This window comes from Emydura macquarii, unplaced genomic scaffold (assembly GCF_026122565.2).
Source record: "Emydura macquarii macquarii isolate MOO-44397 ecotype Brisbane River unplaced genomic scaffold, CSIRO-AGI_Emac_v2 contig_705, whole genome shotgun sequence".
Classification (NCBI taxonomy): domain Eukaryota; kingdom Metazoa; phylum Chordata; order Testudines; family Chelidae; genus Emydura; species Emydura macquarii.
Genome location: NW_027130842.1, coordinates 15,931,079 through 15,948,576, shown reverse-complemented (window position 1 = coordinate 15,948,576; position 17,498 = coordinate 15,931,079). Strand labels below are relative to the sequence as shown.

The window sequence follows — 17,498 nt, the reverse complement described above, 5'->3', positions numbered from 1 at the left end:
AACCGTCTGCCACACATTTCAGAACTAATCTCTGGTAATTAACCAATCAGATTTTTAGACAACTACGGAACAGAAACAATTAAAACTGAATAATGAAGGGCCACACAATGCAGATTATGACCCAAAAGACCTTGCTGAAATTAAGCTTTTGATCCAAAGCTTTTTTTGCTGCTTTAGAATAGCTTTTAGACTCACACTACGTTGCCTTCACTGTGAGATTATCCAAGTGCTTTACAAACATTAATTAATTAAGGCTTGTGAGGCAGGGAATTACTATCCCCATTTTACAAGTCAAGAAACTGAGTCACAGAAAGGTGAAGTGCCTTGCCACGGGACACTGGTGGCAGAAGTTGGAAATAGAACCCAAGAGTCCTTACTGCAAATCCTGTATTTTTCTGACAAGGCCATCCTTGTGACAGAACATCTGAAGACCTCCGAAAGCTCTCTTTATAGTTTGCTTTGGAAAGATATTTGCTAGGATTTACATAAAGCATACCATCAGATACTGTGCATGCACCATGATGTAGCAGGGAAATTTCCTTAAATAAGTTGTGGCTGAATGGCAGCAATAAAACCTTTGCCAGTAAATGTTAAAAGGCAGATTCTGTCTTCCACAATGTAGACCCATAAAGTGCTCAGCACTGGTTTTGTTGGTAGAGATTCAATGATATTACCTTGATGATTCTATGTACTGTGTTTCACACTGTACAGCTGCTTTATGTTACGCATCAAAGTGCTTCATTACAACAAACTGTTCCTCACACTTGCAACGTATCTGACTTATAAATCATGCAATACAACCAATGTAACATTCTTCCTGTTTCCGTTCCTTTTAGGAAACGTTGGTTTGACAATTGGGTTTATTTTCTCAGGTTATAATCTGACTGCAAAATACCAGCACTTTTATAACAGATAGGCTTTCCATCTTCTTTCTCCTTCTACACAGAGCTGACAAGCAAAATTTACTAGTACAGACATACCATAGGGTATCTCTAGCTTTTGTCTAGCATTAGTCTAGTAGGACTGAAAATCTCATGTTAGATAAACCCTCCCTGGGATGTAGTTTATTTTTTAATACTTGCCTTTTGTTGCATACCACAAGTCAACCTATTTGCTCGGATTCTCTTTAAGGACCAAGGTAAATATGACTCCTGATGGCTTAGCCATCTCCAGAAAGGGGGAAGGAAGGGGATGGGGTATCATTGTGCCAGTGGAAGGCAATGCCACCCCATCACCTCTTTAATTTAAAGACTGTTCTTTAATCATGGGATTCCACAACGGAAATGTGATATGTACAAAATAACAGCAGTTTGTATAAATTAACAAGTGGAGGGAAAGATAGTGTAGCCCTATTAACGTCAATGGAACTTCATTGATTTCTTCCAGCTGAGGAGCCGGCTCTGTATCTCATTTTAATATTAGCTTTTAGCAATATTTTAAAACTAGAATTCGATGGTTACAGTATCTGCATCAGCAGGATTGAAACAAAAACCATTATAGGCTTGATCTTCACTCCACCCATAAAAGGTGCCCACAAGTTTCTGAGCACCAATAATTACAAGTACGATTTACATCGTTCGTGTAGGTAGGCGCCTGCGTCAGGCGTGCAATTCAGTACATCTATGTCTAAGTAGGTTACGATGCTTCCACAGTTATTTATAGACACAAAAAGGGAGGCCAGGTTTTGAAAATATGTCCCTAATGGCATGCTTGAGCATGGCAACAAAATCCATCTTATCACCACACATCAACTATAAAAAAAAAAAATCCTGTATTCAAACCATTCTTGGACATTGCTATACAAATTAACAAGCATGGATGGAGTTAGCAATGGCATCAGTATTAATGCCCCTTCCCCTGCATGCTCCATCCAGGATCCAAGAGAAAAGAGTAGGAACGTGAATAGTCAAATAAAAATTAAATTCAGCAATCTGAAAATGGTTCCTTTCCTTTATGTCTCATTCCTGCTTTTCTTCCCATCAAGCACCTGATGAGTGCTGTGTTCCCCCAGTTTTAACTATTTAACTATTCTTTTCACTGGAGCAATGCAGTGTTGAACTAGGCCTTGAACTATTTTTCCTTCCTTCTCTCGTCTTCTGTCTCTCCTTTCCCGATGCCTGTATCATTCAACTGCCTATTCTTTCTTTCCCTTGGAACTCCCGAGTGCTTCTGCTGGAAAAAGATTTTAAGTGAGGATTGTTACTTTGTACTGATAAGAGACTTATATAGGATTTTAGTTAGGACAGTTTTTAATAGCGTTTATTTTGTAGAAGGTTAATTTTTAAGCTTATAAGTGGATAGTGGAAAAAGACTTTGAACAAAGGATTATAGATAGTTTTATTTTTTATTGTTATTTAAATATTTATGATAAGATTATATTTTTTTTTATAAGGGCTTAAATTTATTTTTTTATTCACTATTGGCCTATATTATTTTTATTTACAAAGGTATACATTATTCATAAGGTGTTTTTGCTGATACTTTACAGTTAGCTACATCTTATTTATTAAGGCTACATAGCTTGCTTAATTCGGCCAAGGCTTATTTCTTTGTATTTCTTTCCTTCTGCATTCCAGCAAACTTTTTATGATCTTTGCACAGAGTGGAACAGCCTGGCCTGTCTCTAAAAACAAAGGGCTAGCTAAAATGGAGTAACTGTGGTCAAGCAACTAAAAATCAGCTTACACTTCCTATCTCTTTCCCATGGATCATCTCCCACAACCCCCCCGACATTTTTCTGAGTTTTCTCTTTACTTGAAACTCTTCCTTTATGAAGAGGGAAGAGATTCTGTAGAAACCAACTCTTCTCCTGCTGCCCTCAGCCAGCGAGAAGGGGACAGCGGTTCTATTCTGCCCACTAACAGCTCCACCAATGCTGGCTCTAGAAGAGCACGAGAGAGCACACAGATCTACACTGTTTGTTCTGCTGGGCTTTCTGAGGGCAAGCGGCGCAAAGCAGAGTGCATAGTACAGATCTCTGCTCTGCAGATCCTGACTGGTGCCTGCAGATAGCGGCAGCAACTCCTGTTTGTTGCCCCCATGCACATCCAGCTGCATGCCATGGCAAATGTAACAAAGGTCAGACTGTTCTGCTGCAGGTATATCCTGGAAGCCCTGACAAATAACTTACAGAGTGCTGAGTGCAGTCACTCTATTACTGATAAGGGTACATGAGGTGGGAAGACATCAGCTTGACTCATAGCTCAGAATAAGTTTTCAGGGCTGGCAGAAAGCAAAACCACCAGCATTCTCTTTACCTGTGAACAGAGCCCATTTCAGCTGAAATCCTTGAGATCCAATCGCCCTGGAATTCACAATGCTATTATCTTTGCAGTGAGTTCTTTTCAGAGTAGGCCTGGAGTTCAAAAACCATAGGTACAGGATCCACTGGAACTGCAACAGCAAGACATCTGGGGGATTGCTGTATCCAAGACTGGCTATGATGAATCAGGGGCTATCAACTTGAAGAGAAATTACCACAGAAGACAGCCACAACCTGCAGGATTGAATGGATCACTAATGGGGACTAACTAAATGGGGACAAGGGAACAGAGTCCTTGATGGCACAGAGGACAACTGGGCAGTGAGAAACATTAAGGCGTGATGCCATGCACCCATAGCACCCTGTTAAGCAGTGAATACAGAAGCAGCTGATTCAGTGGCTCCACTCGAGAAAAACCTGATGAGGAAAGAGCAATGGGGGGGAAACAGAAACCTCACACGTCACCCTCAGGAAAATTTGGGGATGCCATTGCTGTGGAACTGTCTTCCAGGCCTTCATAATTCCATTCCACTGTAAGAGCTGAGAGGAATGGTTCAAAGGTGAAGAACCCTCTCTTCAGAATCCTCTGAGGACCTGCCCGTATTTAAAATACTATAAAACATTCTATGGTAGTAACAGCAGCACACAAAACTGTGTTTCTGTGACGTTTTGGATGATTGCTGTAGAATACTTCTGAATCTTCCCTTTGTAAGGATGGACAGCAGCAGCTGTGCAGAGATGAATGCTTGGCTTCTACTGACCAACATTAACACCAACTTTAGAATGAAACAGCCGTGCTGCAAACAGAATGGGATACATGCGTGTGGATCTAAGACAGATGGATATCCCCATCGTGACAGGGCCCTGACTTGGGGTGAAGGTGTGTCAAAAGCCACGGGTGCACCTGATTCTTATTTACACTAAAGCACCTTTACACCCTTTTGGCAATAAAAGAATGCATTACACTGCCAGAGTGTCATAGAAGGATCTAAGTATAAACAAGAATCTGGATCATTGTGTTTTTATTTGTTGCTATTTCTCCATAGGTAACTCTTTTCTTTCCCCATCTCTGGGCACTTGAAGGACAAAGAAAATACTCAGATAGTGATGGAATAAAACATGGAGACCTTTGCTTCCAGCATAAAAATGGGGAGGAGGAAGTGGATGGTTATTACAACTGTGAATGAGTTCCTTTTCCCTCCTTGCTTCCTGATAGCTGAAGACATAATGCTCTTGGGTCAGGATGCTTTCCTTTACACAAATGCGTGGGAAACAGGGGATTAGAGATTAAAAGGAACAATATTTGTTTCTTTTTAAAGGGATAGTCAGATCTTGGTTCCTAAAGTGGTTATGGAGCACATTGGTCAATAAGACTCCAGTGACTCCACATATATGGTATCTACATTTTAAATCCATATAAAATTAGTTGATTGGGTCTGCCAAAGGAACAGGTGATTTATCAATAGGTAACACCCAGTTATTTCTATTTTACGATTACTGCTTTAAAATAACACTCTTTTTACATAACATTTTCAGCTTACAGTAAGATTTCAAACATTGTGACCCTTTTGTTTATGTTATTCTCAGCCTTCTGCACAGCATTTATGCTCTCACTGCTGGAAAAGCAGTGAACTCTACACGTTTTTGCTACTCTCTGGTATTTAATCTTTTAAAAGAATAATTCTTGTAGGAACAAATGCCACAAGCAGCTCAGATTTGTTCACAAGCCAATTAGAAAGACCCTGAAATTTGTGACTCTGATATAAAATCTTCTCCAAAGGCTTCACTTGGTCAGCATTGGTTGGAAAATTGCAAGCTATGTATTAAATTAGAAGAGGAGAGAAACAGTAAAACTTTTCCACTGGTATTGCAACATTATCTAATGAGTTAGATCTCCTGCTATCACCTTGACTGCAAATTGACCAAACTCATGCTGTCTCTATACAAATCTTCTCTCCTCCTTTCCCAGCATTTCTACCGCTGACACAACTGAACTGGTGGTAGCACTACTGTAGATAGGGATCCTGTGGCTGCCGTGCTTTTATCACCATGCTGTCTAAACCTGCACCAAGCAGATCTGAATGACACTGGTTAAAATATTGCTGATGTCCTGATGTTTTAGCATTGGTGCAGTTCCTGTAGTAGTAGCAATGGTGAGAAATTTGGGGGGGAAGCTAGTATAAAAAAGGCCCCAAAACATTTTTTGTTTCCTACCTTTGATCAGCCAGTAGACATAGAAAAAGTACAGGAAAGGACGGATTACAGATCAATTTAGGGTTTAGCTAACAGCCTGCATCCATATACTGGGTAGTATCACTCAGTAAAACAGTGCTAGGAACTAAGAATAGTATTGGGTACTGCTTCTCCCTGCCCTGATTTTAAGTTGTATGCCTCTTTGTGTGATGAAGAGTTACAAATGGGTTATAATTCAACATATATTTCTGAATGCACTGTTATGCAAAGAAAAAAAGACTGTTACAGCAGGTGAGGTGGGAGTGGATAGATTACTATATAAAAAAACTAAAGGAAAAATTACTTTTCGTGACACTAGGGAGTCACGTTTCAAACTTGGATTATAATTGTATATACTTTACCTGTCTATGAAACTTGCTGCCATATATTAATGCGTTAGAGTGAGCTATACGAAGACGAACAGTAGGCCTATGGGAGTAGTAATTCTCAAGTACCTCTGTGCTGTGATTGGAGAGTGGAGGAGGATATCCACTAACAGTGTATTTATGCAGCAATTCCAGATAAATTGATTATTATTAGCTTTTTATGATCACACTAACAAAGTCAATGATCCAAGATGAAACAGCAAAAAATATTCTGGTTGAATATTCAACAATGAATAATGTGAACAATATTCAGTAACCAGATGATCACCAGGTGAGTGGTGGAGGGAAGAGAATGGATACATCTGAAACCAGATAAATCCTGGAATTTAAAAGGGCATCTCCCACCAGTTATAACAATGGATGTGTTGTATTAAAGCCTGATCCACTTCAATGTGAGTTCCAGGGGCTCAGCCTCTCAGAGTGAGATGCCATTAGTGTTGCAAGCATGCAATAACACATACAATATCAAGGAGTATGTGTGTGTTTATTGTGAATGCCCACATCACTCAGGTGCATTGTGCCTTTAGCTGGCAGAGAGAATTTCAGGTAGTTAGTACAGATCCATTTCTTCAAGTTGGTTATGGCTTTAACAAAAATTGCGTGTGTCCCTCTTTCTAACGTGCTCTTTATGATCCCTGGCCTTAGAAAGCAGAGGACGCCTGCTAAGTCAACACTATCACCAACTAATCATATCTTCTGCTTTTATGATCACCCTTTATATAAGTAATAATTGGCATCTATTCTCTGTGATCTAAGAGTCTTTCAAAAGGAGAGTCAATTACTGCATCATTTGATTAATATTACAGAATAATTTTTTTTAAAGTTGTAATCATAAGGGTAGGGAAGAAGAGAATAACTATTATTGCAGTTTCTTGTAACTTATTTGTTTTTTGGTACACCACATGGAAACTAGAACATTATTCAAGAACACCCATCACAGTGCTTAACAAGATTTAATGTACATTTATTCTTAACATGTGGAACATATAAAGATTTTATACTGAATAAATGATATTCATTAAGCCAGAGGAAAAGGAGGAATTTACATCAAGTTTTTTTTCCTTTTTTAACTACATTATCTTGAAATACAAATGCGGATTTTCATCACTGAAAAATCTTTGAAGTTGTGTTTCTTCCTTTTTTTCTGTATATATTTTTTGTCTGTAGACTGGTAACCATTTTCTTAAATCATCCATACGTAACCATTTCCACACCTTGATTTATAAAGCAAATTGTGATCGGTTGCTCTCCCGAAATAGAGCATGACTTTATACATACAGAAACTTGTACATTACCCTCGGGTTTTTTTTGTTTTTTTTGTTTTTTGGAGATATGGCCCAAATGAAAGGAAAAAAAATAATTCTACTGTCACTTTGGAATTACCACATTATGAAAAAGAAACTAAAAGCTTTGTACTTAAAAAAAAATAGATGAGGGCATGTTTAATGTACAACTTCTATATACATCACGGCCCTTAGGCAATAAAAAAAATATTTAAAAAAAATGATTAAAGGAATTGTGAAGAACTGTCATTGTGGAAGGTCAAACAACAGACGAGACAGTTCTGGTGAGGAAGCAATTTACGTTTATCGTCGTCAGGTATGTGTTTAAAATCTTTTAAACTTTAAAAACATTATTTTTGTTTTGCTCCTAGCCTAATGTAACCATTTCTCCTGTGGAGAAACCAATATCATTTTGTATTTTGACTACTGACTGACACCCTCCTTGATCCCCTATACCTACATCACTAGAATTTTCTATTGCACAGAGCTTTGGGTGATGGTGTACAGTTATTTTTATTTTTCCTTTTTTTGAAAAAATAAAACACACAGGAACTTGGTATGTTGGTTATTTTTCACCTTTTCATTTCAAAATGGTGAGATTTCTTTCCCCCCCATCATACAATGGTTTGCCACAATTTTTTTTTTTAAAGTTACTAGGTTCGCTTCCCAAAAAATATGTAATACAAACATGGAAAAGAACATTGAAAAGGATAATCTATGGAAAAAAAGTGTGACCTTTGAATGTACTAGACAGCAACTTTGGTTAAAAAAAATAAAATAAAAGATGTACTCATACACAGACAGCAAATATTAATTTCATAACTGTTCAAATTAATAATTTCTTTAATTCCCAATTGGTAAATAGTGAATGGGGCAGAGGAGCAAAGATTCTTTTTTTTTTTTTCCTTCTTCCTACGCTGGATAAACAAGAACAGAAAACAGCCAGTTATATGTGATCCTCTAATCTCCACTCACACATGCTTGGCTTCTCACTTATGTCATAACTGCCCAATCTGAAAAAGTACATCACAGATGACAGATGCAACCAGAGAGTTCAGGACAGCAGATATTGAGATATCCAGCAAACGACCCTCATGCAAAAGGAACTCTGAGCGGTTCTCGTCCACTCTAGCCATGGCCAGCAAGGCCTTGGCTGCCCTGCACATCATGTCTACGCTAGGTGGCTCCAAAGGTGGAGGCTGCATGTGCATGAGGTTATGCTGGCTCTGTTGGTACTGGGCCATCGTGACCCCATCCTCCAGGAAACTTATCAAGTTTCCAATGCTTCCCTTCTGCACAGCTATTGCCCTTGCTGCTAACGTGTCCCCCTGGGCAAGGTTCGATAAGAGAGCCATGGACATTTCTCGGCAGACTGGGTTTTTGCGGTCCCCAACGTACCTAACTAAAGTAGCGTAGAGTTTCTCCTGACGACTGAATGGGGGAGTGGCCAAGATAAGGTCCACATTATTGTCCTGGATACTGAGCTTACACAGGGTCTCCAGCACAAGTCTTTGAGGCGATAGGACTGAGTTGGGCCCCACAGTTGGAAAAGGATCCTGTGCCTCTGCAGATGGGCACACCATCCAGTGCAGCAAGCCATCCAAAATTGGCAAACAGATGCTTTCTGTGTAAGCAGACAAGTCTAGCTGCCCAGAAATGTTGGCTAATGTGACCAATGTATTATCCCTCAAGACCTCGAGGCAGTCCCACCACCACTCATCCTTGCTGCAGGCCACCCCTTTGTCCTCCTCTTCCTCTTTCTCATATGTCTGTGGCGCTCGCTTTCTTTCCGGATGCTCATGGTGAAGGAGGATCAACTTTCCCAGGATCAGCACCAAGCCTGGATGTTTGGACATTTCGGCGTCATTGCCAGGCACAAAAGACAAGCTACGGATGATATTTGACACACAGATGCAACGCTTAGCCAAGGAGTCTTGCCAATGAGTTATGGTGCATAGAGGAGTCTCATCCCGGCTCCTTGGCTCATCCTCTAGCAGTTTAATATTCCGGTGGCTTTTGGCTTGATGAATCCCAAAGGGAAATTTACTACTCTCTGTCTGGGAACCAGGGTTTGAGTCTTCGGGCAATGCTCCTGGTCGAGCTGACAGGACATCATCGATGGTAGCTGTTATACTTTTTTCCTGTTGTTCTTCAGATTCACCTTTCCCCTCCAGATCCTTCTTTTTGCTTGGAGAGTTCAAGGGAGGAGGGGCCCTCCTACGTGGAGGAATCTCCATCTTGCTCTCAAAATGAGTCTGGATGTGTTCAGTTGTATCGCCCCCACCAAGCTGCCAGTGGAGAAGCCCACTGCTGAATTCCTGAACACGCCCCAGTTTGTCAGATCTGTCAACAACAAATAGATTATTTTTCTTTACAATCTTTATTGGCAGCTTGTCAAATTTACTGGCTTGTTTTGGCCTCTCACTTGGATCAGCAATGGCACTGGGAATGGCAAAAACAGTGCTCTTTTCTTCTCCTTCTGTTTTTTCATTTTCATCCTCCTCCTCCTCCTCTTCCTCCTCCTCTTCATCAAAGTAGTCAATACATTCATCATTTTCCTCCTCTTTTCCAGTATCCACTGGCAAGGACTGGCTGTCATCTTTCTTGACTGCGTTGTGATCAAGTGCTTTTTGACCAGGATCTCCCACTTCATATTCCATAAGGATTCCAAAAATGTCAATCAGGCATTTTCTAAAATATTCTACCAAAAGCTCAAGAAATCCAGATAACTGGAGGGAGAAAAAATGAAACACAAGACATAAAATGAGATGACTATATCAGACTGTGTGGAATTGTGTTAGTAGCAATGAGCATATTTCCACTTCACCTTGAATGGTCCCTTGAATACGTGTTAACTACGTATCCTAAACAATCTGTTCCACTTTGTATTTAGCTGTGATACTCTGAATTAGTTTCCCAGACCTGAAGAAGAGCTCTGTGTAAGCTCAAAAGCTGGTCTCTTTCACCAATCCAGAAGTTGGTCCAATCAAAAATATTACCTCACCCACCTTGTCTCTCTAATATCCTGGGACCAACATGGCTACAAAACCACTGCATATATATTTCTATGAACATTTTCACACATCCCATAAAACTACTGACAGCCAAGCCTTGAATGATAAACATTTACTAAAGGAAATTCTTCATTTGTGTCCATTCCTCCGTAGGTGTACACTGTCATAGATTCTCTGACTTCAACTGAGCTAAGATGATTTACATACACTGAGGACCTGATCTACTGTTTCTAACCAACCTTCCAATGTGTGGGACTCTGACAATGCTGATTCTAGGTGTTACTCTCCCCCTAGTAAGATGTATATACTAGAATAGTTTTCATTATGTCCATGCATATTTGAAAGCTGTTACCGGCTGGCAGATCACCATGCTATGAAATACCCTCAAAATTTGTGTTTAATCCTGGATTAATGTGTAATTATTGCACTATTGGAGGGCAACATTTGGATTCTTGGTGCTGGTTCACCCTCAGTGGCTTCGTGTAAAAGATGAATTATTGTTACTACAGTCAGCTCTGAACATCTGCCTAATAATTGTACTTAACACCTATGGAATAATAACCAGGGATCCTAGAAATCCATTTGCCATGGAAAAATGTGGAATTTGTGTTTTTACAGAGAACCTTTAGTTTTTACATTTTGTTAAAAAAATAAAAACATGTATTAACTATTAACTAAATTTCACTGAACATATCAGTGTCACTCACTCAGTGTGTGCAACCTCCCCCTCTTGTGGTTGATTTTCTAATGTGCTTAAAATTTACATAACTAAACACACTCCATAAACTGCTTCCAGTGTACACAGGTTACTCAGTGACATATACAGGGCTTTGTGTTTTAATGCATCTCAAATTTCACTTCAGCCTCCAGACATGAGTAAGTAAAGTTATGAAAAGATGCTGAAAACTTTAAAAATCACCCCTAAAGACCATGTCACTGAGTTTGGCAAGGACAAGTTTCACGTTGATGGTAATGTGCTGGTTCAAGCTAAAGCAAGGCTGTAGATTATGTTAGAAGAGAGACGATTGTAGAACACATGGAAAGCGCTAAACATAAACTGAATGAAAAGAAATGAAAAACAAGAGGCTCAAACAGCAGGGCCATCAATAATAGTAAACGATGTACTGTGATTGGATCATCCCAATGTTTTTGTGCATTTTAAAAAAACAATTTTCTGAAAATATAGAATACAGATATAGAAGTATTTGATATATTTAAGAAATACAAACTGCAATTCTCTTAATTTTATTTTATTATAATGATTGATGGCACCAGTAGGTTTTGAACTTGCTTATTGTAAACATATCAATAAAACACTGTTTAACTGTTACCTATATATATTGTGGCTAGGGAAACTAAAGTTCAGTGTTTAATATTAATCACAGAAAAACTCAGATTTTTATGGTTTTTTTAATCAGAGAACGTTGGTTTTTATATCATGGAAAACTAGGATCCCTGATAATAACTATTCAGTGAAAATATATACTTTTCATTTGATGTCCCATCTTATTTCCAATTTGTAATTTTCTACAATAGTTTTATTTTCTTGGCTGGACAAATTTGTTCATGTTCCATGGTTCTCTTCAGATTTCCAAAACCTCAAAGACTTAAAAACAACCCCATCCCAAATAAAAATCTATATTTAATAACTGTAGGAATTTCCAAACATCATATGGAGTTTCAACCAGCGGTTCAAATCAAGCCTAAGATATTAGTACCCCAAAAACATAACTAACAGATGGCTATTCAGTGTTTTATGTGAAATAAATTGGAGGTTTAAGACCCAATTCTAGTAGACTATATTAAAAATTGCTGCCAGACTGGCACAAAACCTCAGCAAAAAAAGCCAAGGATTAAATGTGTCACAGAAACTAAATAGACTCTAATCTACTCTAGTCTATCTAACAAAGATTCTTAGATCATGCTCATCAGCACAATATCTGCTACCTTGACTACTAGAGCAAGGCTGAGAAATACTAGAAGGTAGTGTAGGAGAAGCTTACATCATTACATCCTGTTATACATGGCTTGTAGATAAATAGGGGATTTTGGTTTTTGTAGCGTTACGTGACCCCTTTTGTGAAAACATAATTCCTCATTTTTGTAAAGGTCCAGTTTAAAAAAAATCAGCATCCTGGCATGCCTGGTGCTAACAGTCCATGTGTACCTGAGCCAAAGAATATCTCAAATCAATTTCATGCACAGTTTTGTAACCCTCCGTTTCCTGCAACAGCCACTTTGCTATACCACTGACTCATGGTAGTTTCCCTGCACTGCCCTCACACTATGCTGATGAGTATGTATTCATGGACATTTGCCTTCTCCCAATGCTGAAATGTTCCATGAAACTATCCATTTTCACAAGGGATACCCCTCATTTTAAGCTTACAATCTACCCTATCCCACACCAGCCTGGGTTCTTCTTGCAGTTCATTGATGCTCAAGCAGCAAAATTGAGATTATGGACTCTTTTAATTTACATTTTTAATTTACACTAATGATAATTAATTTTACAGGACTCAATCATTTTCTTGTGTCCCTCAATTTGGATTTTTGACCTTATCAGGTTGAGAGATAAAGTGCCATTTCACCTACCTGCGAAAGGTTGAAAGTAGCAACAGTGCTGTCATCATACAGAAGAATATTAATAGTGTCTAGAGCCCAGGTACTTTCAGCCAAAAGGCCAGATTTAAGAGACATCATCACTCGCCAGGCCTCTGGAGTTACTGGAGAATGAGAGAAGAAAAAATTATTAGTAGCAGTCCTTTCTAGAGGAGAGCTGGTGGAGTTTCGAGAAAGACCTCTGACATGCTGACTTCAGAGACTACAAATTGGTGCTTTGCTACCCTTGGTGTGTTCAGGTTCTAAATTACGGCACTGAGCATCATTGCTTCCAACATGTAGTCTAGTTCTTCTGCCTTTCTGGCAGAACGGATGTGAGCCTTGTTTCTAGTGAGTGTTTGAAACTGGCAGTTTTTCTTGCTTTTGTACATGCTGAGATAGTTATGAGTCATTTGAATAGTTGAAAAATCTAAGAAACAAGTTAAACAAAACAAAGAATCCAATGATCACTCCCGTGTTGGGGTGGCAGCTGGAAGGAATGCTGGATGTATCTTTATCACACGGAGATGTATTTAATTGGTGCAGCACTGCAGAGATCATACAGCAAGTATTCAAAATCAGTAATAACAGCCAGGTGTTTTAGTGGCTGCTATTCTGGTAACTCAGGTTAGCTGGGACACTGACATGATGGAAGCTGCACCTAAGAGGGCCTCACATATGTCAATCTACCAACAGGAAGGGGCAGAGGAAAGGACACAACAAAATAAGTCAAAATAGAAGTGGGAACTTGAACGAGTGAAGTGTAGTAATGGGTTCAGTCAAAAGAGGAAATCTTTGTGGAGAAAAATAATAAACTCTCAATTATACAAGAGTAAATATTATGGGAGTGAGCAATAAATCATAGTTGATGCTATAAAATATAATCTCCCCCGGAAAGATTAAAATAATTCTTATATTTAAAAAAAAAAGTCTTTCTTAGATTATTTGAGTAGTTTTTATGAATATTTTCCATGCTTATCTATGAGATGCAACCAGGCTCTATCCAAACATTAAGAAAGCCCCAACTGTGATAAAAATATAGCGCATGACTCAAGTCACTGAGATCCTACACTAACATCCCTGCACTGGACAGACGGTTACATAGTATGCCAAGTCAGAATGGCCTCTTGAATCTTACCAGTATGATTTCACACTGACAGGTTTCCACCTTCCCCCAAAATATCACCTCTAACAGCACATTTCTACCTTCAAGTGCATTTGCCCCTCAGCCACAGAAAACCCATCTCCACCAACAACACAGAGCCTCACCATCAGAGTTTCAGGGGAAATTCTTATCCTGGCTGGATTTAAGCCTTGCCATCAAAAAACAAAAGGCCATTTAAATGAAGGTGTGTGAATGTAAGTAAACAATGCAACAACAATGTGCTCTGGTAGGCTTTCTGTACCACAAGAACAAACTTTGCTCAGTTGATGGTCGCACTGACCATTCCACTGGTGCTGTAGGGTAGCAGCTAACACATGATATTTGAGAGTCTGAGACTGCCTTAATCTTTAATACAAAGATAGACCTGTGGAGACTACAGGTCCCAACATTCCATGCTCCTTTTGGTCCCAATAGCTGACGTCCCATATAGCATTTGCTGAGCTGTGTTTGACTTGTAGGACGATCACCCATGCTGTACAAGTTTCCTGATAATATTATGTTTTAACAGAACACAATCACTTTACATTTAGCCGAGTTAACTTTCAAAGCAAGATCATAAACTCAAAGCAGAAAAAAGAAAATCAAAACTGAAACCAGATTTTTTATTACTATTTCTGTATTTGGACCTTTGACGCTCACCAATATCTTTTGAGGTAATCTTTCGTCTTGGTTTTAAGACTGGTTGGGATGCTTCTACAGAGCCGGGAGGGAAAGTAATTTCTCGCCTAATTGGTGGTGGCTGGGGTGGAGGTCCTGTGACTTGTGACACTGGAACTGTGGGTATCACCTTCTGCATCTTCATGGAGGGGAGGAAAGGAGACTTGCTTGGAGACATACGGTTCTCCAAAGAGCGCTGGAAGGATGCTGGACTTGGAGCCCTAGAGATGTGGTTTGGCATTGAGGGCGGCGTCTGGTAGGACGACTGAGGAGGTCGAGTGATAGGTTGCATGGAGGCTGAGGATGACATATAAGAAGGCTGACGTTGGTTGACATGAGAAGGCCACTGACTCTCGTGGTTTATCCTCTGGTCAGGTACCATCATATCATCAGTACGGTTCATCCCTGGATAGGGTGGGGCCTGTGCAGGGACTGCAGGGCCTTGCCTATTCTGGTAAGGGTAAGGCATATCATTTCGTGTTGGCCACATGTTCTGCTGAGGACCTTCACTGGTGGATGATGACTGCATGGGGCCACCGATCATCTGGGGAGGTATTCCATGCTGCTGCATTTGTCCTGGGCCCTGCATCCTCTCTCTGTTATAAGGATATGGATACTGTCCCTGCATAGGCCTCCTGTCTGGTCCAGAGTAAGTGTTGCTGTACTGGTTATACATTTCTTGCTGCTGATTGCCATACTGCATGTTATACAAATCCCCTTCGTGGCGTTTTGCTGGAGGCCCATACATGCCATCCATATGACGCTTATAGTTCTGAAAAAGAATGTTTTGGAGAAAAGTTCATTCATGTTGACAGTCGGGATGATCTTTAATATGTATTTTTAAAAAGTTATTGGCATCCTTAGATTTCACACACTAATATAAAGGTAATATTTCAGAATGAACACGTTACATAGGAAGTGTTACAATAGTAATTTTATAATTATTTTTTAAACAAAAGGTTTGTTTCTTTTCCTATCATACAAAAACATACATGAATTGGCAGAAAGCTCATTTTAAAAGTGAAAGGTTCTTAGGCTGGACAAAATGCTCTATAGAATCAGGCTAGCAATGCTATGGTTATGGTTGAGCCAGCTTTCATTTTAAGGCCCTATTTTGATGTGGCTGTAAACTTAGATTTTAATAAAATTACCTCTGGCTAGAATTTGTCAATCCAGGGATGAATTTTTTGCAAGTTTGATAAAATTCTATTGGTCACTTAGGACACATCTAGGCATGAAAAAGAAATTATCTTCACCAGCTAAGGTATTTTTTTCAGAGGTTTTTTTATGCTTGAACTATTAAAAAAAAAAACCCACTTTAATTTAAAGTTCCAAACTTGTCACAAACTTAGTCTTCTTGGAGGACAAGTTTAAAAAGACTTCTAACATCCCAAGGCATGATGCTTCTGCAAGTGTGTATCTGGGACACTAGAGTTTGAAACAGAGCGTAAGTCAGGCAAGACAGGTGGTGGAAACACAATCACTTATGTCTAGTGTTCCAAAACCTCCATGTATCCCTGCCAAGAAGATGAATCCCTCTCTCTGAATCCCCCCAATCACACTTCATGTGTGACTATTCCATCAGTTAAATTGAAAAATTCTATTTTATTCTATAGAGGTTCTTATGTGGTCCGCATCACCATAGTATCTGAGCACCTTCCAGTAGTGCATGAAGTGACATGACTAACATCTGCCACGTGCGGTTCTATCTGTCTCATCTTCCCTCTCAAGGGGGAGAATTGTGGGCACAGTGTAGTGTTTTGTTTTGTTTTGATAGGGTTGATATTTTGTTTTTAACTGTGCATGCTGCTCTGTGTTTACGTTAGAGAAGGAAGGTTGAAGAACTGTGCCTTGTAGTTGGAGTGGAAAGCGGAGAGGTTGTAATGGTCCTTAGTTCCTGGGGGAGTTTGTTTCACAGTTCGAGCCACACTCAATGCTGTGAGGCAAGAAATGTGAATTAAATGTGCAGTTTTTTGAATACATGATCTATGGTAAACTCAAAGTTATGGCTCCCACAGAAACCTTAACTCAGTCACATTGCACAATGTATACTAATGTACTGAAGTTAACATCATACAAAATTCGGTATGTATGCAGTGTGGGTCAGTTAGAATTGCTATGGGAACCATTAACTCTCATTTTCTGACTCTGATGCATGTAAAATCCTAACCACTGAGCTGTATGGAAGTTTTAATTTGCCACTGAGCTGTCAAGCTATTTCAGAAACAAAGGGTCCATGGATTGCTTTAGGTCCTACACATCTATATAATATACTGGGTCTGTGACATGAACTCTAATGCAAGATACATAGAAAACAGGCATTATATACATAATTGTCTAAATTGCACCACAGTTTCAAATTCAATGGTTATGCATCAATCCACTTAGACCCTGATCCTGCAACACTTGTGCACACGCTTAATTTAAAACATGTGAGTAATCCTACTTCAATGGGACTTCTGACATGGTTAAAGTTAAGCATGGATGTGTTTGCTGGATTGGGGGTCTCTGGCCGTCAGATAACTCAGAGGGTGGATATAGGTGTAAAAAGGGATATAGCCGGTCAAAAAGACAGCATGTCAATGATACCTATATAAAGGAGGTTCCCACTATAGTAATTCAGTCATTAACTTTCACCCCTACCCTACTTCACACCACCAGCCTAACCTTAATTTTGCCCCCTAAAATGTGACAAAATATACATGAGTCAAAATAATACATTATTTGGAGATTACTGGAAATGGATACCTAGAATAAGAAATGAGATTTTATTTTCTTAATAAAATTAGTTTGACTATATATTTTTGCAAAGTTTAGGGAGCTCCCGTCTTTAATGAGCATATCATTAACTCATTCTCGGGATATTGTAGAGTGGGTTATCGCATGCTATTTTGGTTA

At 39.3% G+C, this 17,498-nt stretch overlaps 1 protein-coding gene across 11 annotated transcripts in view; it reads right to left on the bottom strand.

Annotated features, from left to right (window-relative positions):
* Positions 1 to 6,819: 6,819 nt before the first annotated feature.
* The window catches only part of ARID1B (AT-rich interaction domain 1B), a 388,366-nt gene continuing 377,687 nt past the window's right edge, over positions 6,820 to 17,498 (bottom strand). For 10 of the 11 annotated variants that reach the window (XM_067542455.1, XM_067542458.1, XM_067542461.1 and 7 more), the window contains 3 exons: positions 14,583 to 15,372; positions 12,773 to 12,903; positions 6,820 to 9,892 (listed from right to left, as the gene is read on the bottom strand). In XM_067542455.1, coding sequence (XP_067398556.1) covers positions 8,162 to 9,892; positions 12,773 to 12,903; positions 14,583 to 15,372 — 2,652 coding nt within the window. In that variant the 3' untranslated portion in view covers positions 6,820 to 8,161. The remainder of the gene's footprint in view (positions 9,893 to 12,772; positions 12,904 to 14,582; positions 15,373 to 17,498) is intronic. The other variant, XM_067542465.1, reaches the window with a different exon arrangement.